The 26,442-nt window shown below is 46.2% G+C and overlaps 2 protein-coding genes across 6 annotated transcripts in view; one reads left to right on the top strand and one right to left on the bottom strand.

Annotated features, from left to right (window-relative positions):
• The window catches only part of FHL3 (four and a half LIM domains 3), a 31,474-nt gene extending 13,234 nt beyond the window's left edge, over positions 1–18,240 (bottom strand). The window contains exon 1 of one of the 5 annotated variants that reach the window (XM_075047190.1): positions 18,099–18,240. Coding sequence is in view for 2 of the 5 variants with exons in the window: in XM_075047187.1 (XP_074903288.1) it covers positions 4,024–4,030 (7 nt within the window). In the remaining 3 variants the exon portion in view is untranslated. Of the gene's footprint in view, positions 1–4,023; positions 4,226–17,683; positions 17,835–18,098 lie in introns of those variants that run through there. The other 4 variants (XM_075047191.1, XM_075047189.1, XM_075047187.1 and 1 more) reach the window with 4 other exon arrangements.
• Positions 18,241–19,075: 835 nt separating this feature from the next.
• On the top strand, positions 19,076–24,632 carry UTP11 (UTP11 small subunit processome component). The gene is made up of 8 exons (XM_075047193.1): positions 19,076–19,205; positions 19,319–19,380; positions 20,051–20,153; positions 20,408–20,521; positions 21,247–21,340; positions 21,647–21,777; positions 23,609–23,719; positions 24,340–24,632. Exons 1-8 carry the CDS (start codon positions 19,143–19,145, stop codon positions 24,421–24,423), a joined length of 762 nt encoding a protein of 253 aa, XP_074903294.1. The 5' UTR covers positions 19,076–19,142; the 3' UTR covers positions 24,424–24,632.
• The last annotated feature ends 1,810 nt before the right edge of the window (positions 24,633–26,442 follow it).

Here is a 26,442-nt window from a genome sequence, read left to right as displayed (position 1 = left end):
AGGAGCTTCGGTGTGATCAGAGGAGCGGGAGTCACAGTCCAGGGAAATGGTTGCTCTTATCAATTCTTAAAAAGAAGCAAGGCACAGGTGTGCAATTGCTTTCTGAACTCCTGCTCCCTTCTCCTCTCAAGCACATTAGTCATCTCATTTAAGAGAGAAGGATACACTCCCATTCAATTACAGTAACAGTGACATCAAAAACATTGGAGTGCACACAATCTTCAGGCTTTCCTCATTTGTGACAGTCAGTGGGCATAACACCAGCCCAGCAGCAGCACTTCCAGTGTCACTGCAAGGAGTCTGCCAGTGTTGGACTGCACCACCAGCTCACACAACATCCCCACCATGGGAACACACATAATTCCCATCTGCCTGTCATGTCTCAGCCTCAACAGCCCTGGCAAAAATGCCATCAGCTAGTGGGTGCTTGACAAATCACATCATGAGAGTCTGCCAATGTCAAATCCAGAAATTCCCTTAGTTTTCCTCTTTCAACTTGAAAATCGGGCAAGAACGAGGAACTTGTTGCTCATAAGCTTGTGCTTATGCCTTTCAGACATATTGAGGAGACCGTACATTAACCATCATCCTACTGGCAACAAACAGTAATGCAAGAACACAAAACAAACCCTAAAGATAGTCATCAACCATATAAAACAAATTAATGGGCAGTGGCTGGCCTCCAGGCCCCAGGTTTCACACCAGGTCTAGGCAGAAGCTAATGTGGACTGTGAAATGCCCATTGCTTAGAAGTGATATAATTTATCTGTGAACCTTCTTTGCCCATGTCATTATGAAGTGATGGACAAGAAAAGCTGGTGGGAAGGGATCACAACTGGATTAGGTTTCTTCAAGAAAGTCATGAAGAGAGTATATATAAATGTACATGAAACTATGAATTGGTAGATAAGGTGCTTCATGTCACCTACCTGTTGTGCCATATGTTTTCTTGTTCCGTGTGCTACAGCCTCATAACACCACACATCATTGCAATTACAATCTTGCACGAGGTACAGGGCCCCTGCATGAAGTCCGTATTCTCCAGAAACAAACATATGACCACAAAGATCAAACGGGAAAATGCATCCATGCCCCAAACTCAAAAGACAGAACTCTGTTGCACAGAGCCTAGGATGTCCTAAACCTTCCAAGTGCAGAGACCCAGTGAGATCTTTATAATGCCCTGGCTATTACAGAAAGAAAAAGGGAGTCCCAAACAATAAGCATGTTGTGAGGATTATAATCTAGCAATAAAAGTTTAATTTTGGACTGAATTGATTTATGCCCGTGTAACCCAGCAAAGTTGGCCCATAGCCATATAAATGCCTAACTGCTTATCCAACTACACAAACCCAGGACTCCAGCAGTAGTGTTTCAAAATCTCTTTGCCCCATGAAATAAAGGTCATATCCAGTACACTACAATTCAAACATGAAAGCATGACAGGAAATGACTAACTGCACACTGAGGCCAATTTACCTTCATCTTAGATCTGCTCAGCACACAAGAATCTTGCAATTCAAACAGACATCACAGCCTATATGCAGAAAAAATAATCTGACTGTTCTAGTTGCTAGCTCTTGGGGTCTGTGCATCTCAGTACAGATAGCACTGCAAAATAATGGAATTCCGCCCTATTTCCCTAAAGTTCTCTTACAATTCTAACCTTATGCTGTAGTTTTCACTTTTCTTTCCCTTAGAGGCAGCTGTTTTTTAAATTGAGGATGAAGACATTCTTATTTCTGAGGTGATACATAATTTAAGTTATTGTTTACAAAGCGTTTTATAGTCCCTGAATAAAAGGTACTTATGAGATTATACCTCTCTCTTGCACATAAAGGTAATCAGGGGGCTGCTTCTGAACAAGCATGCACATAAGCTTGCGGACAGGCTGCAGGGGACGAATGCAGTCACAGTGTGCATGTTTTGTGCTCATATGCTGAAAAGCAAACCTGCGTGGTCTGAGCCCAATCCCTTATTAACTGTCTTCTCCAGAAAGCCTGGCAGCTCTTTTGCTGATTAAGGCTCTCCTCAACTTCAGGTTTTTTTTAAATAAACAAAGCAACTTTGACTTACAGTAGCAGGAAAAGACGTATAAACCAGACATGTTTTATTTAATGCATGCCTATTACTTAAAGGGCAAAGTGAATTTTTTCACCAAATTTGGTCAAAATATTCCCTTTTCCGATTTGATTCTTTGTCTCCCAAACATGAACATTTGTAGTTGGTTTCTTGCATATAAGCAGACATACTGACTGAGAAAGGTAAGCTGCATTGTAACCCTGGAAGTTTTGTGCCTTTTAGGGCTCTCCACCTGCATGCAAAATCAGCAGAGCGAAGAGAAAGCCAGAAGGTGACAGGGGAGACGCTGCAATGACACTCGTGTGCCACCCAAGCTCTTGCCCAGCAGCCTCTCTCCCACCATCCCAATCACTAACCATGGGCCTCTCCACCTGTGCTGGCTATTTGCACAAGAAGTAAGGACAGTCTCCCTCTAAAGTACTTTTTACAGCTGCTGGTGTCCCTTGCAAGCAAAGGCAATCACAGCTCTGTAGCCTGCAGCATGTGAGCAGCTTCTAAATCTGGGGAAGGACTGAACCCTGGCAATGACAATTTGTCTCAGGTTACCATCCCGAGAACTGCTTGCCTGTGATCTGAAACAAAACTAAGATCATCTGTTGCCTGGGAGATGCTGTGTGTGCCAGCTGCACCCCCCCTGAAAAAAGGTAGGGCTCTGCAAGGACAGCACAGCTGAGCCCTCGAGAGTTCAAGAAAGTACCGAGTGGGGACAGACAGGGCATCGGTGGGAGAGGAAGACCACCTCTTCTCTTAGCCGCTGCCTTGCCAACGTCGAAGGGAAACAAGTTTCCTTCTCCTGTGGCTGCAGATTTCTCTGCTAGGTGATCTGGTCATCAGGTGTCATTTACTTTTACGATACAGAGCTGGTTATCTTCAAATCAGTCGCCTCCCTAACGCATTTCTCACTGGCCCCTTTAAAAATTACTCTTAAGTACTCTACACTTTAAACAATAGAAGCCATCAATTGTAATTGTCACGTATTTTACATAAAATCTCTAAGAAATAACTCTTTGCAAGCACTAAAAAGAAATTTGCAAGATGCAAAGTACTTTCCAATTTCTGCCATGCTGTGCTGCCACACTGAGATAAAGAGTCTTTGGTGGTACCCATGAAAGGGAAAATGGGTGCCACATCCAAAAGACTAAGTGGAAACAGCTATTTTAAGGGGCACAAATGCTCACAAAAATTCATGAATGCCTTTATATCATGCAGCTACACATTAAGTTTCCACCACCTATGCCCCTGCCCGCTGGATGTGTCTGTCTGTGAACTAGTGCTGCTGCTCACCACGCTGGCAGCACTTCAGTCTGGGCAACATGGAGCACTGCTGCTGGCAGGCGGCACGGTAAAGCACATGTGCTGACTGTGCCTAAAAACTCATAAAGAGAGGAAAACTGCTCCTTTACAGGAAAAAAACCCCACATGAACAGAAAATAAGTAACAATATTAGAGAGCCCCTGATCCAGGTCTGTGGCTCATTTACAGAACCTCATTCTCTCATTCAAATCTGAGATTTACAAGGAAACCTACATGAAACATGTTTGTTACAGAATAAAAAGGAACCAAAAGGTCCGAGTTTTAACTGAGGCTCCTCCCATGACAACCTTCAGGTAAAGACCAAGAAGAGTTGATGTTTCAGCCCCTGAAGCCACAGATATGAAGCAAAGCTCCCTTTTTTTGCTGCAGAGAAGATGCTCCGCACTCATTCACTGAAGGAAGCAACAGCAACCTGCTCTCTGACTAGATCGAAAGATTTTCCAAAGCTTTTTGCATGCTCAGGCAGTTTGAGGACCATGAGCTTCACTGCAACAAGATACCACCAACATCCTAATAACCCTCCCTCTGTTCTCCTAACCAACCAGAACAAAAATGCTCTATTTACAAGCTATTTGTCCCAAACTGGCAAACCCCTGGAAACAAAAACTCAGGTCAGTTCTCTGTTACCTTGCATTGCAGAACGGGATGGACCAGCGTCAAACCCAACAGCCTCAGCGGCAGCAGCACTGTGAGAAGCAGCGCGAGGGTGGCTCTCCCAATGACTCACACCGCAGACAGTTAGAGCAGGTGCGACCAGCAAGGGACTCTCACTAGTAAATCATCACTTCACTAGCAAAACACTCAAGTGCTTGCCCAGAAACAAAAAGCAGGCACATCATAAACCAGAGGGTGACATCAGCACAGGGATTGCATTTCCTACAGAGGTTTAAATGTCATTACTTGTGACTAGAAACTGGACACTTACAATTCAAGTTACTCTAAATTTTCATAAGAGACATAAGAATTCAGATTCCAATTTTGTGTAGATATAGTTCACTTCCAAACCCTTTCTATTTCTCAATGTCACGATGACAGGAAAAAAAAAAAAAGAGAACAAGCAAAACTCCTAACAGAAAGTGAAAAGCTAATGAACATTATTATTAGCCTGACTTACCAAGTCAGGTGCTAACCAGGTGAGCCGCAGAACTCATTGATTTCCACTGGAAAGGGTCTGTGTTATTCAAACAGCATGATCTACTTGGGACTCAGTTACTCAAAATCTCTGGATTGCCCTCTTCCACTCTTATTCAAAGTTCTGCTCTGTGGCTTTTTCTAAAGTTAAAACTCAAAGCTATCAAGGATCTGAAAGCACTTACTTCATCTACTTCATCATTCCTTAGTTGAGTCATTGTTTCACAGAGCATGAAGCATGATATAGTCTGCGCATATGGTCTAACACCTTCACCAACCTGAAGTGCATTTCTGATTTTCCACATATAGCTCTTCAGGCTCTCCAAAAGCAACACATCCAAGACTTCTATACAAGCACAATGGGCCAGATTTAATCTTCCTGCGAGTTACATGATGTTTGCATAGGGTTGAGAAATGCTAGAAATAAAACTTCTTTTGGCTGAGTTCCATGCAACACACTGTACTTTTTGCTATTAATGACTCTTTAGTAAGCACCACTACTACTCTACATATTCCAGAACCCTCTGAGTTAGGCATCACAGCAATTTTCTTGATACGAAGTGTGCACTGGGTTAAAGGTAGCCACTGAAATGCCTTAAAATTTAAAAGCTGACTTTTCTATTTGAAAATTTCCATGTGCTGAGAAAAGAGGCAGATGAGAATAACTAATCCACATTTAAGGACCCAAGCTAAAGGATTAGTTTCTTTACTTGGAAAGTAGTTTAGCTCCCTGACTCCCTACTGCAAATAACAGAAATATTTATGACAATCCAGTGCAAGACCATAAATGCAAGAGCGCTCAGTTTCCACAGATCTGGCACCCCTGTACCTCTGTTGCTTCCTCAATTCTGTAACAGCTGTCACCAGCAAAAACATTATTTACCCTTATAATACCTGCAGGGCAGGGTGTTATTTTATCTCCCTACTGGGATTTGCACCTCAGAGGGTTTTGGCACAAGGCAAGCCTGGTAGAACTAAAAATGGAACCAAGATCCAAGTCCCTGTCCATCTTTCTTCTCCTTCTGAGATGCAGCACATATCCCCATCAGCCTGGGAACCGTGACACTAATGCATGTTATAGATGTATGTCCAAATAGATTCCACAAACTGAACTCTTTGTGAGAAGCAGGGGAAAAAGGAAGGAAGAAAAAGGCATGATCTTTAAAGTCTCTTCCAACTCAAACCATTCTATGACAGACAGACACAGTGCTGTGCAAAGTACAGTTAATCCAGACTCCAGATCTTTTGACCAAGTAACACCATGCCTTTGCTAGTTGCTCCTACTATTTAAACGTTGGGCTTTAAACGTGAGCATGCTGAGCTGAAAGAAGGCACTGGAGTAGTGCAGCACCAGGAGTTACACACCAGTTCAAACTGTTAGTTCTTGAGACTACAAAAAGCCATGTTTTCTTTAAATGAGGGTAGCGGAATTCCAAGGTGAGGTCAAAAGCCCGGCAAAAGTCAGCAGCCTAGGCTAGTATGCAATGCTGTCAGCATGATGCTGACAAAAGTAGTCCTTGCAGTCAGAGACAGTTCTGGACCCACTTTTTTTGTTGCTGTTCTTTCTTCACCATCTTCACATCCTAAGCAATATCTAGGAATACTGCCATCAGTTGTGGACCTCAGAGAGGAATTTTTGTCTTCAACCATGCTGAAGTTAGGCCTTTCAGATAGACATATTACTCAATTTCTTTTGTTTCATCAGAAGAGCCTTAAAAAGCAGACATTTTTCACCAGCAGTACTGAGTTACTATACACGCGGTTTTAGCGGAAAACGGCATGATCTGCAGCCACACATATCTGAACTACAACAGAAATTACCTAACCTCTGATACACTCACATGAGGGAAATCCTGTGGGCTTGGATCATTCAAGAAATAAGGTTGCTTTACAGTTACAAAACCAACACATGTCTAGAATGGGCTCTAAACTGGTAAGATACAGTCTGAGAAATCAACTGCTAATTGTTTTTACAATTTGCATTTTATATTAAAAAACCTCCCAAAGACCTCAGGAGGCAGAGCTCAGCCTGGAAAGGATTTTTATGGTTACACTATAAACCCACAGAAAGCAGGGATCTAGAACGGAAACAGTTCATTACAGCTAAAGTACTGATCCTGGGTTCTGCCTGAAACGGCTGGGATTATTTCTCCAGTTAAGCAAATTCCTGTTACTGAAACCCACTCCGACATTTAAAGAAACTTGGAGAAGATGCTGAGTAGTCACTCTTCTTCCCAGATAACGAGATCGGAACCACATGAATTGATGAATTTCTAAGTGAACACTTGAAATTTGGGTAAACAAATTCATAATATCAAGGCCATATTTATATTCTGGGGTAATAATTAAATATTTAATATCTTGTGGTTCCAGTATTCTAGGTTTTTCTATGCACCAAAATATTTAGTCATGTAAAAACCATCTGTAGCAGCTGGAAGCCATTCATTTGGTCCGCTAAGATTCATTAGTTTAAAAATACATAAATAAAGTGTTCATTTTATTTCCAAAAAGCCAACACTGCTGCTTTCAGCTCTGTTAGGGTGCTTGGTGAATAATGCTTATGCAGTATTCTCAGCAGGAGGTATCAGATGCCACAGTTTCACAAATGCATACAAATATCTGTTAACTAAAACAAGTCTTGTATTTAGGTTAGTGCTCTTCTGTACTAACTCAAGTCACTATTCACAGCAATATGAAAACCAGCTTGCAAATAGTTCAATCCCTATTTTTATTCTTTCTCCTATGCTCCCAAATCCCCAGTGCCGAAATCGCCTTTTAAAAATTACTGATGAAATTTCTCTTCAGAACTGGTACTCAGATACCTGTGTTAAAGCATTACAAAACATAAGCCTCCATGCATGCCTTTTCTCTCCAAGAAGTTCCTGCATAATCTTCATACAGCTTTTTAAAAATCAAGTAAACAAGAGGCACAGCTGAGATTGTAAAAAAGAGTTGAATTTGGCTTAGTATCCATAGGGATCACTTTTCTGGCCAACAGTTTGCAAAGGGTTATTTATTGGATAGCCATTTTTCTTTTGCTGGAAGATGCTGAGGGTTTAGCAAAGTTTCTGCAAAGTATGCAACAGTATTCAGCATTTGCTCAGCTAACGAGTTAAATCCCTGCAGCTCTCCGTTGACTTGAAGATTATGGGTGTAGGAAAAGGGAATGCTCGGAGAGGGGAACTTTCAGCAGTCACCACCAAACTGCGGTTAAAACAGACACCAATGACTCTATTCAGCTCCCAAACCTCAGACAGTTTCCATTTTCTCAATAACAAAGCATTTTTGTGGAATGAGGTAACAGCCTCCATCTGCCAGGTCTAACTCTCCACGAAGATTTCTCAAGAGCCTGGCTGAAGGAGGGCTGGCCAGCTGAGCCGGAGAGGGCTGCAAAAGGCAGGAGTCCCTTACGCCTGGGAAACAAAGGACAAAGCTGCAACAGGACAGGCATGGAGAGGAGACTCTTTGGGACCGCCACACAAATTCTCCCGGAGTTTGTATCAAAAGTAGCCTCAAGTGAGCTCCAACTGGTGCACGGCTGGAGAGTGCAAAAGGTTGAGGAAAGAGTGAGACTTTTCACTAAGGATGGACTGGGGCAAGCAGGAGGGAGCAGAAGACAAACGGGTGCCACAGGTTCAGTGTTCAGCAATCCATCATAAATGTGTCACGAGTACAGAGCTCTGCGATTGAGATGTGAACACAGGTCTGTGAGCACATGTTGCGAGATGCACAGTGCCAACAGGAACACAGACACCCTGCTCTCCAGAGGACAGCACAGCTCCTGGGACCAGCTGCTCAAGCTGGGAGATACCCTTCCACACCTGAAATGTTGTGTATCTGAGCCAGAGCTGGTACAGCCTCAGAACAGAGGCTGGGAGAGTTTTTTGTTTTGTTCTTGCCTTGTTTTTGTGTTTGGCAGCCTGTATCTTAGCCTCTCAATTCCAGGGATGCTGACCACCTATCCAACCTTTTGATTTAAGGCAAAGTCAGCTCAGTTCTTCGGAAAAGCAGACTGTTCATTTAGATTCAGATGAAGATTCTGCCCCCCCCCCACTTACTCTTGCCTCCCTCTGTAAGCAGCCACTTGTTAGTCAGCTCCCTTGCAGTTCTGAGACTCCCAGCTCCAGGTTCAACACATCTCAACTGCCTGCTCTACCAAAGGATGAGCAAAAGAGAACACCACAACCCCAGGCTCACTCACACAAATAAAGGTAAAAACCTTGGAAGAGCATGGAGAGATGAGGCCAGCTGGAAAGAGCTTGGAGGAAGAGGTGGCTACACAGCACGTAACATCAGGAAAGGATCATCGTGGTATATGAGAGTCTTCTGATCTACTCCTTGTCCCTGCATATATAAATGTTTAAAAAGCAATGCAGGAAATTCTCTGGGACACTGCAGCAGCTGGTGCAAATGGATGACCTGTGACTCGGGCAGGTCAGAACATACAGGATCCAACTTAGCTACTACTTTGGTAAATAGTGCTGCCAAGAGCAGTTATTCACAGCATTTGGAGCCCTCATTCTGCCTGTGTGGCAGAAGACATTTGAATATAAATTTTAAGAATCACAATTCAGAGGGATTAGAAAACATTTCTAGAAAATCCATTCTGATTGCATTATTTTAGTCCGGTGCATCAGGTTTTCTATTTACAAGGACAACAACAAAGATTCCCAAGCAGAAACTGCCCCAAAGCCATTTTGCACAAATTTAATTGAAATTTGCAACCTCCAGATCTATGATACTACTGCAGTACAAAGGAAGAATCAATGAGGATAGAAATGTAAGTGCAGATAGTCTCATTTAACATTCAACAGAGCATCAGCTTTACACACTTCCGCTACTCTGCCACAAAACTTTGTAGCTGAAGACTCAACAAAAGCAAATACATTTAACCCTGATACTATTTAGTCCTAGGGAGATGCTGAAATCTGTACACTCATATATAGTCATGTGCACTAACAAGCAACAAACTCATAAAAACATGTGGAGCAATAGGAACTCAACTTACCTGCAACCCAAATTGAGCAATGTGCTAATTAGGAGAGAAATTTCACTTCCAAAGACGCCAATTCTCTAACCATTAATCTTTATTTCTGCAGATCAGGCACAGCCTCCCAGACACACGCTGATGCAAACCAAGGAGGAGCTTTTTAACATCAGAAGATAAGGGGTATACTCCCACCACTGCTGCTAATTTCCTGAATAGCCTCATACAACTTCCTTCTCACCTCTACATCTAGTTCTCCCATCTAAAGCAAAGGCAATTTTTCAGTTGGTTTTCTAAAGGCCTTTGCATTCCCATAGCACTTTCTCCTGAAGTTTTGAAAATGTTAATATTGACCTCCTCACTCTCTAGTTTAATACCACATACCCAGCTGGATACCTGGAGAACGCAACTAGAAAGTGGCATACCTTCTTTCCCAGCCAGGACAAAACATTTCCCAAGCCAGTTTTCTTCCTATAAAGAATGCTGCTGTCAAATCTCAAAAATCCATGCTGCTAATACTAGCCTCAGTGCAAGGTCAGCCAAAGAGGACTTCCATCAGAGATGAGCTCTGCTAGAGAAGGTTCCCTGGAGATTATAAGAATAGTACAGTCAAGCCCAGATGGCAACAATGTGCAAAGCACATTTCCAGCAAACACAGTGACTGGGCAGAGGACTACGCAAACTAAAGTCCACCCTGATTTCTGCCATCTGCTAGCTAAACCCTGAAGTCTAGGCTGAGGCCTTTGGGAAAGGTCAGGATAGTCTTACAGGCTCTCAAGATACTGCTTTTGTTCTCACTATTTGCTTCTCAATTCCTTCTTTAAAAGATACTAATCTCTCTGTAAGGCAGTTATTTGGAGCCAAGAGTTTAGATATTATTGCAAAACATATGCTTAAAAGAGACTGGAAATGATGTTGGCACTGTTACAGAGGGGAGCGAAGCGCAGCTTTGGGTCAAAACAAAAAAAAAATAAATCTAAGCTAGTAAGCAATTCCCATGTGATAGTTTAGGAGAGCCAGCAAAATCTTCTTCTAGAAAGAAAACAATACTGTGAGAACGAAGCTAACAAGAGCTGGCTCTTGGAAAAATAAAACGGCCAGTAATGAGCCAGAGTATTGCCAACAGCACATATCCAAGGGAATCTTTCTGGGAAACCGACCCAAGTCGTTACACTGGAAAGCCCTGAGGGACTAGGGAGCTTGAGGCTAAAAGCTGGCAAATTGCTTCATCAGTTAAGGTTGGTCCCAATGTTTTCTACTGCGTAAGAATAATTTGTTTTAGCCTACAGGTCTCTACAGAGCAACGGGTAAATTCAGGCTGCTTCCTCTGGGAAGGGAAACGGAGTGCTCGGCAAAGCCCTGCCCAATGGGACGTTTTTTAGGTTTCCCACCACTGCTGACATCCCTTCAGCCCAACACCCAGCCCAGCGCGCTCAGGCTGTTGGCTTTGCTTTCCTCCCTGCACACCCCTAGTGCTCCTTGGTGCTGCTGCTGCTGCACACCAGGCACCGCCTGCCCATTACCTGGTGGGAAAATCATGCAAGCTATTTCAGCCAGCACTCCACCAGTGAGGGGTTGCCACAAAAATGTGATGACTGTGCCTCCTCAAAAGCATCTTCTGGAGACTCATTCACCCAAAATGGATGCAGTTAGAGCAATTATTCTGATGTATCTTGTTTTCCAGAGGGATAAAGAGAGGACCTTGCTCGCTCTCTCTGTTTCAGAGACATTAGTTAATACACCAGGAAATAGGTACACTGATGTGGAGTGATAAAGGCAAGGCTTTTGTTTGCAGCCTTCTCTTTCATTTCCAGTCCAGCTACTCAAAGTTACAGGAGTGTATGGGGAGCACAGAAGACAACAAATATGATCTCTAACTGTGCTTCTGTGCTGGCAGAGAAAAATCCTGCATTGGCAGGGGATGTCAAGGTGCTGTCTAATGACTTTCCTCCTCTTCCAACTTCTTTTCTGATTCATGCTGCCATCTTCCTTGCAATTGACCTAAATAACATGTTCAGGCAGCTCTGGAAGTATTTCTGCCTCAAACTTCAATAGCAGCAAGATGTCCACATCTGGAAAGCGTATTTCTCAGGAAAGTCACAGCACAGGTGGCTTAGGAGCATCTTTCCCAAGAAAGGATGAGAAGCACCCTGCCTTGTCTCATTTCACCAGTAAATAAGACTTCCTGGCTGCAGGAGAACAAAGGTTGCCCAGGAGCAAAGAAAACACATCCTACGTCTGTGCCCAAGCCCCAGCAAATCTGAACAATGTGGGCAGAGTATGCAGTTACCTCATTTCCAGGTGTGCTGTCAGCATGAGCCATGACTGGCTTGGGATGAAAGAGGAAAAACTGTTCCTAGATCTGGACTTGTCTGCATCGTTTATGGTAATTATTGCCCAGCAGCCTTTAATCCTTTAATGTCATATCACACTCTCAGCCCTCAGTTTCTCTATAACCTTTTGATCACTGCTTGCCATTCCACTACAGAAGACACTGGAGGACAGAGTGCAAGACCATGCTATCCCACCAGAGCCAAAGGCATGCCAACCCAGGCCTCAGGAAGGGGAAAGCAAAGAAAGCCACTGCAAAAGGACTTTGGCAGGTCAGCCATCTTCAGACACACAGTGATTACGTATGCTAGCAACATACAAGCACTTAAAACAGTTATAGTACCTTTCCAGCAATTCACTTCAGCACCTTTTATAACATAACACAGTACCCAAAAGCACTGCATCACAGGAATACATGGACAATCCAGCCCCCACCACTTCACAGTGGCTTCACACACGGAAAGATTTTTGATCCTCTCCTGATCTCATTCTTTCCTTTACCATAAGTTTAGGCACTCCTGATAGCCACGTAGCTATCTCACCTCCTTACAACCCCCCACAGACTACTGATCTCAATGTTATCTTAGAGCAATGGCCTTCACAGGCTGCGTACTGTGTAAATGAAAAAGTAAAAAGTCAATTGAAAATGCATCTATTGCCAACAAGGAAATGGACTGTGGGGAAATACAGGAAAGTATTCCAAAACTGCATGGACTGCCACCACACTTCCAGCTCTCAAGTGAGGAAGTGCTAGCCTGGGGTTTGCGCACTATACCTTGGAAGGCAGGCACTAGATCCTGAGCAGCCTAACAGATCCCTTTCTGATTCAAAGGATACACATAAATACAGTTCCCCTATCACAACAGAAAGGAAGTTATACTTGATCTGTACCACCTCTTTTTCAGCTAATTGAGCTTCAAAACTAAAGCAGAAAAGATGCAAGCAAAACTCACACATCTTTGTGCTACAGCATGCCTGTTTAGTCCGCAACAGCTAGTCTGTATCTGTTATCTCTACATTTTTTTATTAGCTCATGTTTACTTTGGCTGCACATCCAAGCAGTCATTTAAACAGGGTGAGAGAGGAAAATCTTGGACTCTCAACAATGGCCAAGCAGTTTAATCTGCCACTGGGGACAATGACTTGACTCCTATTGGCGTTTAGTGCTGGCAAGGTCAAGTGTAACATGTGCTGAAGGAAGCACTAGGGAAGCAGATCCACAGCCGTTCCAACAACACTGAGCATTTCCTTGAGCTATTCAGAGGTCCCTTTCCCCCTGGTGTGTAGAGAAAACAGCTCCAGCTGTCCAGTCACCTGCACTGGCTTCTCCACTCACTGGATTTATGACATTGGAGGCCGCTAACAGCTCCAGGTTAGATACAGCACATTCCTCTGGCTTACAGCTCAGACATTCAAAACTAAGTTAGGAAGCAGTTAAGATTATGTCCTTGGCATCAGCCACCAGGTTGGTGCTGGAAGATAATTTATATTCCTGAAGAGAACTGGCACTGGGCAGGTTGGGCATAAACATCAACAAACTTTTGTCCAGCGATGACACCAATGGGAAGGGTCTAGAGTTAATATTTATCCATGGTGCTGATTTAAGAAATTTTTTTTTGTATTTGAGAAGTTCAAAATACTTTACACAAAAGCACTCTGCAACTTGCAAGGCTAGGACAATCTACAGTAACATATTCAGAGGCAAATAAAAAATGGTATGAGTTAACGTTAACAGTCAGATGACCACAGGCCAAATAAAGCCAAAGGGAGACTGCACTAAGAACAAGAACATGAATTTCAGGATTTTTATTCCATTGCTATTTGGATTCTGTGTTAACATATTTCTAAATAACTCTTGATTAACTTAGCCCTAATGGACATGTCTTTCTGATTCCTTCCACAGTAATATTATCCTTTTGGTGGACTCCTGTTGAGTAAGGGCAGAATCATTTGTTAAAACTGTTCTCCATTTAGCAAATATCAACAGACACAAAGTGAGTCACTCAGCAGAGGCAATTCTGCTAGGATGAAATACAGGAAGGTGGAAGCCATGTGGCATTCTTCAATTTCCCCTTTCCCTTCACAATCAGACCCTTGATATTTTCTTCCACAGGAAAACTGACACTCCTCCTCCCTGTAAACTGCTGACAATTGTGTTTTACACCTGGCAAAACCAGTGCAAAACGGAAGGAAGAGAAGAAACAAAGACCAAGGACTTTTCTCAGCAACTACATCTCCTCAGAATGCAGCATTTTTCTTTCCAACTGTAGCTAAAGACCCACCACTTCTTAATGGACAAAGTCTAGTAACTACATATCAGCCGTCATGGGAAATGCCACCTCCTCTGTGGAATGGCTGCAGAACGGAGAGCGCTGCAGCAGCTTCATGGCAGCTGCTTCACAGAGAGCAGTCAGAGCTGTCAAGTCTGGCTGTGGGACCCAAGTCCCACTGAAACCAACAAAGCACGTGCAGCTGAACCCCTTTGCTTGCAAACTCTCAGCCCTTGTACTTGAACGACCTATCCTTTAAAAGTGATCCTAAACTCTTGGTAGCAATCTGAAGATTAAATAATACTGGTAAAGTTTCTCTGCCCCCTAACAACTGGTCTTTTCCCTTTCCTAGATGCAGCTGGTTTCTACTGTTATAGCTGTCTTTTTTTTTTTTTTTTTTTTTAATTTAAACAGAGTAAACCATTTACATTTGTTTTCATGACATCACCAGGCAAAACACTGTCAAGTTCTTTCTGAATTTTTCCAGTTTGGCCATCGAAATTGCACCTGTTTCAGCAGAAATAGTCAAAGTCCTCTGAGGAACGAGGTGTAGCAGCTTGCGCTCTGGTGTCAAATGCTGAGCAAAACTGCAAATGTCATTTGCACCACCTTCTTGCCAGACCAAGCTGGGTGCTCCACAGTGGGCACAGGCAATCCAAGAACAGCAGATGTCGACCAGGGATACTGAACACCAGAGGAGAAATGCTTCCCTTACTTGAGCAATTAGAAGAAATTATGAAGCTGTTTGCCCAGTTAAAAAGTTTGGCTTTTATTCAGAGGAGCCAGCCAGTCAGCCCCCACTTTTCTGTAAGCACCTTCATTGTCTATGGAAACTTTCTCACACAAAAGGTGAAGCAGAGACAGAAAGGTTTACACTCGCGTCTCTCTCCCAAGGCTACAGCTGCAATTAGGGCTCTTGAAGCATGACCTCATGCAAGCTACGGACAGTGAAAATCCTACAGACATGAACGAGGACCCCAGAGGGCCACCATGAAAATCTTGTGTATCAGTGCCGTGACTACCATAGAAGTCCTTTTCCAGGGAGAGAGGGTAGGAATCACTTGAGCACTAAAAGTAATCAGTTTATTCCATTTTCCGCTGGCATTTCAAAAAACAGCAGGCCATGGAACAGCATCAGCTCAGCCACAGTTAGGAACACAGTAGAAAGCATCTTACCTCATAGAGCAAGCAATAGAGCAAGTGGGTCCTGGCTGTGAACAGCACCAAGTGCTTCCAAAGTTGGTGCACTGGGAATTTCAGTAACCTGCCCGCAGAGAAGTTTTTCCTGGCTCTATCAGTTAAGGGTTCACCTCTGTCTTAAAGCTGGTAGGTCCAAAACTCAGAAGAACATCACTGAGCTGATACCTCTCAAATGTATTGACCAGTGAACACTACCTATAGCCACACAAGGCTGGCACTCTACAGGAAAAAAAAAAAGCATATGTCATCAGGGCAACCACAATGACACGGGCCAAGAAAGAGACTCCTGCCTTTCCTCCCCATAATGATGTCGGAGAGCTGAGCCACCCAGCTGCCAGCTGTGTCCTCAGACAGCATGGCTGTTTCAGAGTCCGCTCCAAAACGAACTGCAGTGTAAACAGGAAGCAGAGCTGACAGCAGACATGCTGCAGATGGCTGCAAATCCTGCAGAGGGAATGGCAGGGACCTACTGTCCTCCCAGACACCAAGGAGCCAGCCTGATCTTCAGCACACTAGTCACCACTCAGCTCTTCAGGTGCTATTCTGCAGGCAGGGGAGATGTGCAGATTTTCCCCCAAGAGGCACCTCAAAAACATCCAAGATGGAAAGACAGTGGTGGTCCAGAAGCTGAGACCATGGAACTGTTCACAGGGCTTCCTGCTAGGGAATTCTGGATATTTCCAAACACCACCCTGCCTTCGGTGTGTCCCCACCACTCCCTATGTACAGGTTTAAGGAGTTCTCATTCCAAACCATACTTTTTGCTGTAGAGCATCCACTACAATTAGTGCCCACAACTAACTATATTTTTGTCTCCTATGCTCTGCCACCAGTATACAAAATTACAGACCTAGCTGGGTAACAAAGTAATGCTCACAACTCTGTGCGTGTAAGGAAGGAGCCGGCAAGAGAAGCAAAAGAACCATACGGTCTCCATCCTAGGAAAAGGAACAAAAATGGCACGAAAGAAAGACAGAAGAAATGTCAGACTTCCCCTTTCCTGCTGCCCTGCTGATGGCCTGCCTATCAGGAAGTTAAACCATACTTTGACAAAGCGAATTAGGGAAATGTGACAGCTTCAACACCTTTGTGAACAACAGAAAATATTACTCATGCCAAAGGCAGATATTTAAATACGAGAGACTCCTAAGGAAATGGCCAAGAAAATGCTTCTCAAAAATTAACAGTAAAGGAATATTTGACAACCACACATTCACAGCAGCTGGAAGAGCCACAGATTTCTAATGATTTCATAGGAGAGTCAGAAAAGTAAAAGAAATCTCCCCGCACTCTTCCCTAGCTGTTCGCTAGTGGCCTGTGCTGCCACCAGGATACTGCGTTCATCAGACCTTCGGCCTGGTCTAGGGTGGCTTTCCCTGTGCTCCTATGACGGGTTTTCCACTTTGGAAAGATTTCTTTGTGATTTCCAAAACTGGGAAACAGTGAAGGTACTAAATTCAAATCTAAGTATAGAAACTTCAGTATCAAAGCCTGCACTGTGAAGATAAGTAACCACCATCATATGCCATCCATTTGAGCTTTGAGTCACTAGAGAGTAATTCCTACTAACATGCTTCACCCAGGCTAACTATAAAGTATATCCAACATTTCCATTAATCCTCATGAAAGAGTCAAAGCAGTTAATGGAACAGCAAGTACTAAATACCAACAACACTGGAAACCAGGAAATAAAACATTACCTGTAAGAAAACGTAACAATCTGAAACAAAACTGTGCTCAGTAAAAAGACATTTTGAAAAGAAGCTGAGCTATTTTTTAATAGCAAGGTTCAAACTGTGACTTTTGAGTCTTTGTTTAACATTCACAAAAAAAAAAAAAAAAAGCAAGGCTTTGGGTAGTCTTTCCCCGTACCTACCCTGGGATTCTCTGGAAAGATAATGACCGTTTAGGATGTGTTGAAAATTTCTCTATGCTACGTTTGAACATTTGGTTTAAGTTTACTTCCGAGTTTTATTGGTTAAGTTTTGGAGCTTTCTTAATAAAATACCAGTTAAGCATTGCAACTACACAGTCTGAGAGAGAGAGACACGGCCGAAAGATTTGGGTTTTTCTTTCAGAAAACGGTGCAAGCTCTGCTTCCCAGAACGCACCGAAGCGGAGCTCTGAGGGTGAGCCACATCCCGGGTAACGACAGACCGAGCCCAGCCGGGATGCCCGTCCCCGCAGAGCGCCGGGGACACCGGCCGTGGAGGCACTTTCCCTTCCGCCCCCCCCACCCGGCCCGCCGCTGCCCCGACCCGCCCGGGGCCGCGGGGGCCAGAGCGGGCGGCAGCGGCGGCTCCCGCCATCGGCCCGAGCTCCCGCCGCCGTCCCCCCCACCGGTGCCGCCCGTCCCGTCCCGACCCACCTGGTCGGTGTCCCGGTGCCGCGCCCCCCCCTCGCTGCTCGCCCGGCGATGGGCAGGCTCGGCGCGGCGCGGCTCGGCACTGCTCCCCGGCCCCGCGGCGCGGAGCCCGGCCCGGGGCGGGGCCGAGGGGCGGCGGGCTGGGCTGGGCTGGGCCGGCGGGCTCGGCCGTCCGGTGCCCGCCCCGTACAGGCACTCGCCCCGAGAACCGGGAGCTGTTACGCCGCCGCCGCCTGCGAGCGGGACGCTCCCGGCAGCGGGGCCGCCTATCCCCGACCCCCGCGGGAGGAACCCCCCCCTCCCCGTCCCGAGGCCGCCGGCCCGGCGTTAATCCCCTCGCCTCCCCCGTTCGCTTCCGAGCGGCCACCCCGGAGCCCGCCCGCCCCCCCAACCCGGCCGCGCTTCCCCGCTACTCAGCTCGGCGAGGCGCGGGGCCGTCCGCAGGACGGGGGGGAGCGGCGGTGGCGGGCGCCGGGAGAGCCGGCCGACCGCGGGCTCGTCTGTCGCCGAAGGGGCAGCGCGGAAAGACGCCGGCTCCCGCCCCGTAGGGGAGCCCCCGTCTACGGCTCCCGGCGCCGGGCACAAGGCAGCCCCGCGGAGCCTCCCCGCCGCCGCAGCCCGTCGCCTGCCCTGCGGCTCCCCCTCCCGGGCGCGGCGCGGCTCTTCCCCCGCCCAGCCGCGGGCTCGCAACCGGCCCCACGGCTAAAACGCACGGCGGGGGGTGGGGGGGCACGGCCGCGCCGGCCCCCGGGGCTGCGGTTCAGATCCCGGCCTGCGCGCCCCAGAGGGCGCGGACAGGTCCCACCCGGGCCGGGTGGGGGCCCCCAGCGGCGGCAGGGACCCCTGCCCAGGAGCCGAGCCACCCGCAGCCGCGGGCCCGCGCCCTCCAAGCGCCCGGCGCCGCTCCCGCCCGGGCCCGACGGATGGGGCCCAGCCTCCCGAGCGGGCTCGGCCGCCGATCGGCAGCAGTCCGCGGCGGCAGAGCAGCGCCCGGGGCGCGGCCGAGAAGGGCCGCGGGGTCCCCGCGCTCCTGGCCGGACCCTCGGGGCCGTGCGCCGGCTCCCCCGGGGGAAGGTCGGCTCGGTCCGAGCCTCCCGCCCGCGCAGCACCGCCGCGGCTTAACGGGGCTGCGCTCGGCCTCCCGCCGCGGCTTTGAAAGGGCGAAGGGGGCGGCGGGGCCCGGCAGGGCCCAGCCGGGCAGGAGCCGCGCGCCGGGCCGCGCCGTCGCCGGGGAGACGGCGCCACCGCCCGGCGAGCCGCGCGCTCGACCTCTGACCCCCCGAAGCCCCGCCCTTTCCGGCCTGTGCACGGCGCCCGGCGTTTCACAGCGGGGGGGCTGCAGCGGCGGCAGCGGGGGGACCGGGCGAGGGGCTCGGCGGGGCGGGGCCGGGACAGAGCGGGGGCACCGCGGGGCCGGAGGGCCGAGGGTCGGGGCCCGTGTCAGGCGAGCGGGACCGCCACCATGTCGGCCGCCTTCAGGAAAGCCGCCAAGTCGGGGCAGCGCCCGCACCGCGAGCGGGCCCAGGTCAGTGCACTAGGCCGGGCCGCCGTCCCCCTCGGCCGGGCCGGGCCGGGCCCGGCCCGTCCCCGCCGCCGGTGGCGGCGGCCGCCGACGCCGTTCCCTGCCTTTCCTCCTAGCCCGCCTGCCGGAAGAAGCTGGGCCTGCTGGAGAAGAAGAAGGACTACCGGCTCCGCGCCGAGTGAGTGGGACCGCGGCGAGGGGAGGGCGGCCTCGGGGACGGGGGCGAGGCAGGCGGCCGCGGCGGGCGGGGGCGGCCGGCGGCGCTCGCGGGTGCCCCCGGGCTCTGGAGCGTTGGCCTCCGGCCGGGCTGGTCCCTGCACCGCGGTGGCAGAGACGACGGGAAGAGCCAGCGCGCTCGGCGGCACGGGAACCGGTGTACCCGCTCCCAGGTAGCGGGCGCGTCCGTGGAAGCAAGGGAGACGTGCACGGACAGTTAAGTATCCCTGCGGTTGAGTCGGAGAGAGAGGGAACGTGGAGGTCGAAGGCCCCACAAAAATCGTTCTTACTGTGATTAATACAAAACCCGTAAGCATTATCTTCCATCTTTAATGGCTGATTCTGGGAGTCCTAAGCAGCTCAGTAAGCTTTGCAGAACGGGTGAACGTGTTTCCGTTACTCCTCTAACACTTACTGTTGGACGCTGTTCCTTTCCAGCTTTGTTAAGGCATAAACCGTAAAGCTAAAGTCACTAGTTGGTGTCCAGCTCTGTATGTGGAGCCTGGTCTGCTACTCAAAGCTCTGAGCATCACTTTGAAGGACTCGGCATCTCATCAGGGAGTGTGAATGTGGAGAAACTGCTGAACAACTTCTGTATGGGTTTGTTTTGTTTTGGTTTTTTTTCCCCCTAGTGACTATCACAAGAAACAGAATGCCCTCAGAGCACTTCAAAAGAAAGCTCTGGACAAGAATCCTGATGAGTTCTACTTTAAAATGATACGTGCAGAGCTCCAGGTGAGAATCTAGATTGCCTTCAAGCAGGGTTACACTCTGTTGCTCTAAGTAACATGATTTGTTTTTTCTACCTGGTTTTTAATTTATGAATTAGTAAATAAATTAGCAGACTTGGCTTGGTGCCTTTGGAAAGCTTTGAAGAAATTGAGAGGCAAAGGACAAAAAAGGTTCTTTTGCTTTGATTATTAGGACCCATAGTACACTATAGCTGGAATGGTATCTGTCTGTAAGTGCTATGTTCCATCTGGTTTTAGGATGGAGTTCATACAATAAAGCAGCCAAAGGATGAAGTGACCCCCGAACAGGTGAAACTGATGAGGACACAGGATATTAAATATGTGGAAATGAAAAGAGTGGCAGAAGCCAAGGTAATGCTTCTCTTTTTCAGTGTTTTCTAGTTTGCTCAGAATTGTTCTTTTTATTGTGGTTTTTTTTTTGTTTTGGCTATTATGTTTATTTTTAGTGAAATCTGATTTGTGCAATACTGGAAATGATAGATGGGAATGTCAGTGGAGCTCTGTATATAGAACCTAAAGGTATACTGAATAATAAAAACTGTACTGTGCATTATTATAAAACATGGCGATTTCTTATGTAAATTTCAGACATTAAACATGTACTCTTTCTTCTCATATTCATAAAGAATTGAGGATTATTGTTCCTGAAGTGGGTTGTTTGAATTTGGTAGGCAGGCAATCAACAGAAATATGACCCACTTCTGAAAATGTTTTATGCTCTGATGTTGATCCACACACCGTCACTGTAGATAAAAAATTAAAGTCAGCTTTGAATTTTCATCCACGCTTTTGCTAGTGATTTCATGGTAATCATTCCTACTTTGTCTGCTGTACAGATAACTTACTGTTCTGAAAATTGATTTGTATGTGTTTGGCTGAGTAATACAGGAAATTACTGTTAACCTCTACGCAAAAAGGTTATGAAGACATGACATAAGTATAGACTAGATGTATTTTCAAAGATTTTAAAAAAAAAAGGAAGAGTTCAGATGCTTGAGAAACAAACAGGAGTTTACTTCAGGGAGACATTACTGACAGATGTTTGCCAAAACAGATTTAACTTTTCTTTCCTGCAGAAAATCGAGAGGCTGAAGTCGGAGCTCCATCTGCTGGATGCTGAGGGGAAGAAACCCAACAAGCACATGTTCTTTTTCGATACCAAAAAAGAAGGTAAACTTTAAATAGGTTTTATCAAAAAACTTGTTCCATGATGTTTTATTGTAGGCTGTTTAAAATAGTATGGTGCTTTCTTTATGCTGTTATCATTAAAAAAAGGTGGGGTTTTTTTTCAGGAATAATAATTCAGGTGCTCTAGAAATCTCTTTTGATTACTAGATTAAGACCTCAGTTCTGCAGAAGCTATGTTGCTGGGGCTTCCATCGTTGACTGTACTTAAGCTACATGTTTGGAAGGTTTGCTGAGCATTAGTCCAAGAAGTCCATATAAGTTTATTCCTAAATTTCTTTTTATTTGTAGTTCAGGAGTTTGATATTGCAACTCATCTGGATACTGTTCCAGAGCTTGTAGACAGAGTGTACAACCGACCGACCATTGCAACATTGGAGAAAGAGACACTGAAAGGAGCTACTGATCCTGTCCACTTAAAGGTAGTTTGTCCTGCGACTATTGGTATTGTAGTTTTCCTAATGTTTTACATCTTTCATATAATAAGCACTAAAGAGGATTCGTTGGACCATTTGTAGCATTCGCTACATATCAAGGTGCCACGCTTAGATCACTGGTCGGCCCGGACCAGGGAAAGAGACAGATAACACACACAGTGTGAGCGCCAACTTCCGCCTTTTATTGCGCAGTTAATTCCTTTTATACTAACAAGGGGAGGTGGGGTTACAGGTACATCACAAGGCTGCGACTAACCCTCTAACTTTCCGTGACAACGCGAGATCTTCCGAACGCCGACCCCTACAATTGTGGAGGAGAACAAAGTTGTTTTGTTGTCTTAGAATTTTTATTGGTGACACAAGGCTGTAGTGGATGTCACTTAATCATCAAGTGCCTGGAGCCTATAGTCAAATCTTCTCCTGGATCGACATGGAGAACTTGTTCTGTTGTATCCCAGTCCACTGTGGATTATAAATCAAGAGTTGTGATGTATGGGCCAGAAAGGAATGCTGTAGATATGACTAGGCAGTTTTCTTGGCAAAATTGATATATTTTTTCTCCATTACGTGACATACATCTATGGGACTATCTTTTCAATAGATTGCTGCAGTTTTAAGTGTGATTTTTTGCAGCATCCACTGTTAAGTCTCCCTTCACACCTCCCCCAAAACCCTTGCGTACCTGAATAGCGATGTGAAGAAGCTTATTCCAACATAGATATTTGTGTTGTTGGGTTTCTGATCTTCTGAAGTTGCTTGAGATTCAGGATTTGTCATCCCTTTTTTCTTCTTAAAGGCATTTAAGCTATAGTCTCATTTCCTGACTTTCCGAATTTAAAGTGTTTCGTGATCCTTCAGGATGAATTGCTTACACAATCAACTTTGATTCTGATGTTTTAGTATCACAGCACTTATGTGCTAGAAGTAGCTACACATGGCTTTAACACTGTAAATAGCACTTAATTAGTTTAGATATATTGGGCAGTCTTATAACCTTGAGTTAGTATGTGTAAGGTAAAAACAAAGTTGTCTAAAATTGCCGATTGGTAAATTTGTAACCTGTTGTTTTCTGAATCAGATGTCAGATAACAAACACCCTGTGGTCCCTTTCTTCTTGCCAGCTTTCTCAGTTTGGCTTGTCAGTAAAGCAGTTGGACAAGTTGTAGACTGACAAGTTTTCTCCTCTAAATCTCTGAGTCATATTTTAAGCCTGTTGGGATCTGTTCTCCTTAATTTAATTACTTAAATCACACCTGCAGTAATACCATTTTTGTGGTGGGAAAGCCATCCATGCTTAGTAAGTAAACGTGACCAAACAAGTTGCATTTTGGGAGGCTTCTGTGCAATTTCTAAGCACTTCAGGAATTGGTCTCTGGTCTCTTTTTTTTTTTTTTTTTTCCTTCCGCCCCCCAGATAAATTGGGTTTTTGTTAGGGAGTTAAATGTTATCTTGCACTCAACATTGAAATTAAGAGGATTTGGAAAAATGAAACTCCAGGCGCGTACTGAACAAGGTTACGCAGCATCTAAACTAGGTTAGAAGAGGTTTGGTTTTTTATGTTTGGATTTAGGAGATTAAAACAAGCACAAAGAATTAAGTCCTAACTAGAAAACCTCTAGTATGAGAATCAAGATGTTAAAACGGTTCTCTGGAATCTAGCCACAGAATTGAAGCACCATTCTTTAGTATGATTATGACTTTAAAATGTAAAAAATGTTTGTGAGGTCCAAGTGCCTCAGAATAGGTCAGTTGTAGGCCATAGTGTCTTGTTCCTCTCTCTGTCTTAAAAAAACTTTTTTTTTTTTTCCTCCTCCAGAAATTAGCCCAGCAAAGGAAGAATCAATATGACCTCCTGAAGCAGCGCATTGAAAGAGAAAAGGCCATGTTTGTTATTGCACAGAAAATCCAGACACGTAAAGATCTTTTGGTGAGGGATTTAGTTCTGGTTCTTTGAATCTGTTCTGTTAAGGTCATTAGGTCTAGTTTTGTATGCATGCATTTCTTCACTCTGATTTTATACCGACACTTCCCAATAACTCCTAAATGTAAGTAATCCTCTTTTAGTATGGAAAAAGCAAGGAGATGAAGCATTCCAGTTGTGCCATGGCTGGTAAATCATACCTGCTAGTCCAACTCTTACCATGTCAGCAAGGACAAAGACTCAACTTTGAAGCGGTGCTCACAAGTCTGTTCTAAAATACTGTTACCAGCTTTCAAGTACTGAATTAATACTTTCAAGTAGCAGAGACAAGGAACTGTTTCTGTAGGTTACAAGATCTTAAAAATCCCAATGATCAAAAAATTATTTGTCTCAATGGGACTCGCCATTCACTGGTGCTTGTGAACAAAACAGATTGTACCTGACAACCTAAAGGTGGAAAGACCAGACAGAAATATAATTCCCACCTAAACAGTGGAAAGTGACCATTTTTCACTAATGCCTTATCAGTCCTAGCCAGGGACTTTCTTATTTATATGAGGGTGGGTTGGTTTGGTTTTTTTTTTCCTTCATAGATGCCAGCAACTATTTCTTGTTCTTTTTTCTAGGACAAAACTCATAAAGTAAAGGTGAAGAAAGAGACAACAAATGGTCCAGCTATTTACAAATTCAAATTTCAACGGAAACGTTAGCTGTTCCATTAGGTAATTGTTACCATCCTTGCTTAGAAAGAAACAGGGTTGTCCTTATGAAGAAGGAGTGATACACCATATCAGTTTGTTTTTCACTGCAGCCTAGCACTTTGTTAAAACAAATTACTGTGGGCCTGTGGTAGCCATAAATATATTGTATCTAATTAATTGATTAATAAATCAGAGAGTTTGTTCTCTTGGTATTTACAGTGGGAAGCCACAAGAGGTGCCTGAATGTCCTAGTAATATGCACCATAAACAATCCTTGAAAAGTCAAGGTCAAAATCCAGCGGCTGGGTGCTGGGTTGCACACAGCACATGGACAGACAAGGTGCTCTGGGATTGTTAGTTCAGCTCTGTGACCAGTGACCGTGACACATCCAAAACTGTAAGAGATTTCAAGTCATCTTTTTTAGGTATCTTTTCAAGCAGGTTAAAGTTGAAATATTATCTTTCTAATCACACACACACACACCCCAATCCCTCTTTAATTTTCCCATTCTGCTTTATCTGCACAAAGTATTTCACTTCAAAATGTAAGAGGTGAAAGGCATTGCTAAGGGCGCATTGCTAAATTGAGGCACCATATTAGCCAAAGACTATCCTGTCTTCTCCTGCACAATGGGGTAGTGCCTGGGCCGTGACGAATTTCCAGTGTTGCCTCCCAGGTTCCAACAGAGGCCATACTGAAGTTTACACATAGGGAGAAACAATCCAGAAGCCAACTGTGGGACAAAAGCTTGTCCTCTTTGTTTAGACCGTGCTGGTTGCAATGTTGGTAGTTGGAAGGGGGAACAATGAAGACACATCCTTGAGTGTCCTGGAGCAGTTCGGGCAAGTTAAGAGAGCCTGGGCGTAAACATTCCTTTTCTTATCTCTCTCACTTGTGCTATGTCTGCCAACAAGCAGCACATGCCCATGCAAGATGGTGGGGAAAAAAAAAAGATGCTCTTCTCAAGCTCTTCCCACTTTGGGAGTTTTCCTGGCTTCTCTTGGATGAAACATGACATTTTACATGCTCAAATGCAGCTTCAGCCATTGTTTCTGCCATTGCAGAGATTCCCAGCTTGGCAACAGTTGCGGGGTGAATTTTTTTCTGGGAAGCATTAAGGGAGGCCGCACGCTTCGCTCTTAAAAGCAGCTGAGATGCTCTCTGGTGCAGTTTGGCCGTTTCGGCGTTCAGGGCACGCCGTGAACCGCCGGGCGCCCGGGAGTGGAAATGAAACGCGCCGCCCGGGAGGGCGTTTCTCCTTCTCCTTCCTCACCGGAGAACAGCGGCACGACGGAAGGTCGCACCGCCTTTTTTCCCCCATGAAAGCGGCTTCCCCGCCGCCGGCAGGAGCGGCGAGGAGCGGCGGTGAGCGCCCCGGTCCTCCGCGGAGGCCGCTGGCCGGGCCCGGCCGGCAGGGGGCAGCAGCGCCCCGCGGCGGGGCGGGGGCCGGGGCCGGGCTGCCGCGCCGTCCGCCCGGTTTCTGTCAGCCCCGCGGGGCCGTCGCCGCCTTCGCGCCCCGCTCCGCCGGGGAGGGGGTTTCGGCGGCCGGGCGGTACCGAGAGCGTTGGCCGCCTCTCGGTTCGTCGCGGCCTTGAGGCCCCGGAGCCCGCGCCCGGAGAGCGGGCGGCGTTTCCTCCGCCGCTGGTTCGAACAGAGCCTGGAGACGCGATAGGCGAGACTCGCTGGCTCGGAAAGCTGGAGCGGGCAATGCTCAGAGAAATACGAAAAGCGAGAGGCGTGAAAAGCAAGCGAGATCGTAAGAAAACCGTCAAGTTCACCTGCGTTTTGGGGGGTCCTTTTGATTGTTTTTCAAACGTACATCGAGGTCCCCGCTACACTGGCCGGGTGTCCTTGCAGCAAAATCTCCTTTAGATTGAGATTTAAATGGATAAATATTTGATCCTTATCCCTGATTAATTTTACCTGCATCCAGAGAGTTACTGGAAGGGATGGGAAAGAAAAACAGCAATTCCACTGGAAGACCCTGAAGGAATTACTGTCTGGCAGGAGCTGAAAAGTAACAACCT

This window comes from Buteo buteo, chromosome 16 (assembly GCF_964188355.1).
Source record: "Buteo buteo chromosome 16, bButBut1.hap1.1, whole genome shotgun sequence".
NCBI lineage: Eukaryota > Metazoa > Chordata > Aves > Accipitriformes > Accipitridae > Buteo > Buteo buteo.
This window is presented reverse-complemented; position numbering and strand designations above follow the sequence as displayed.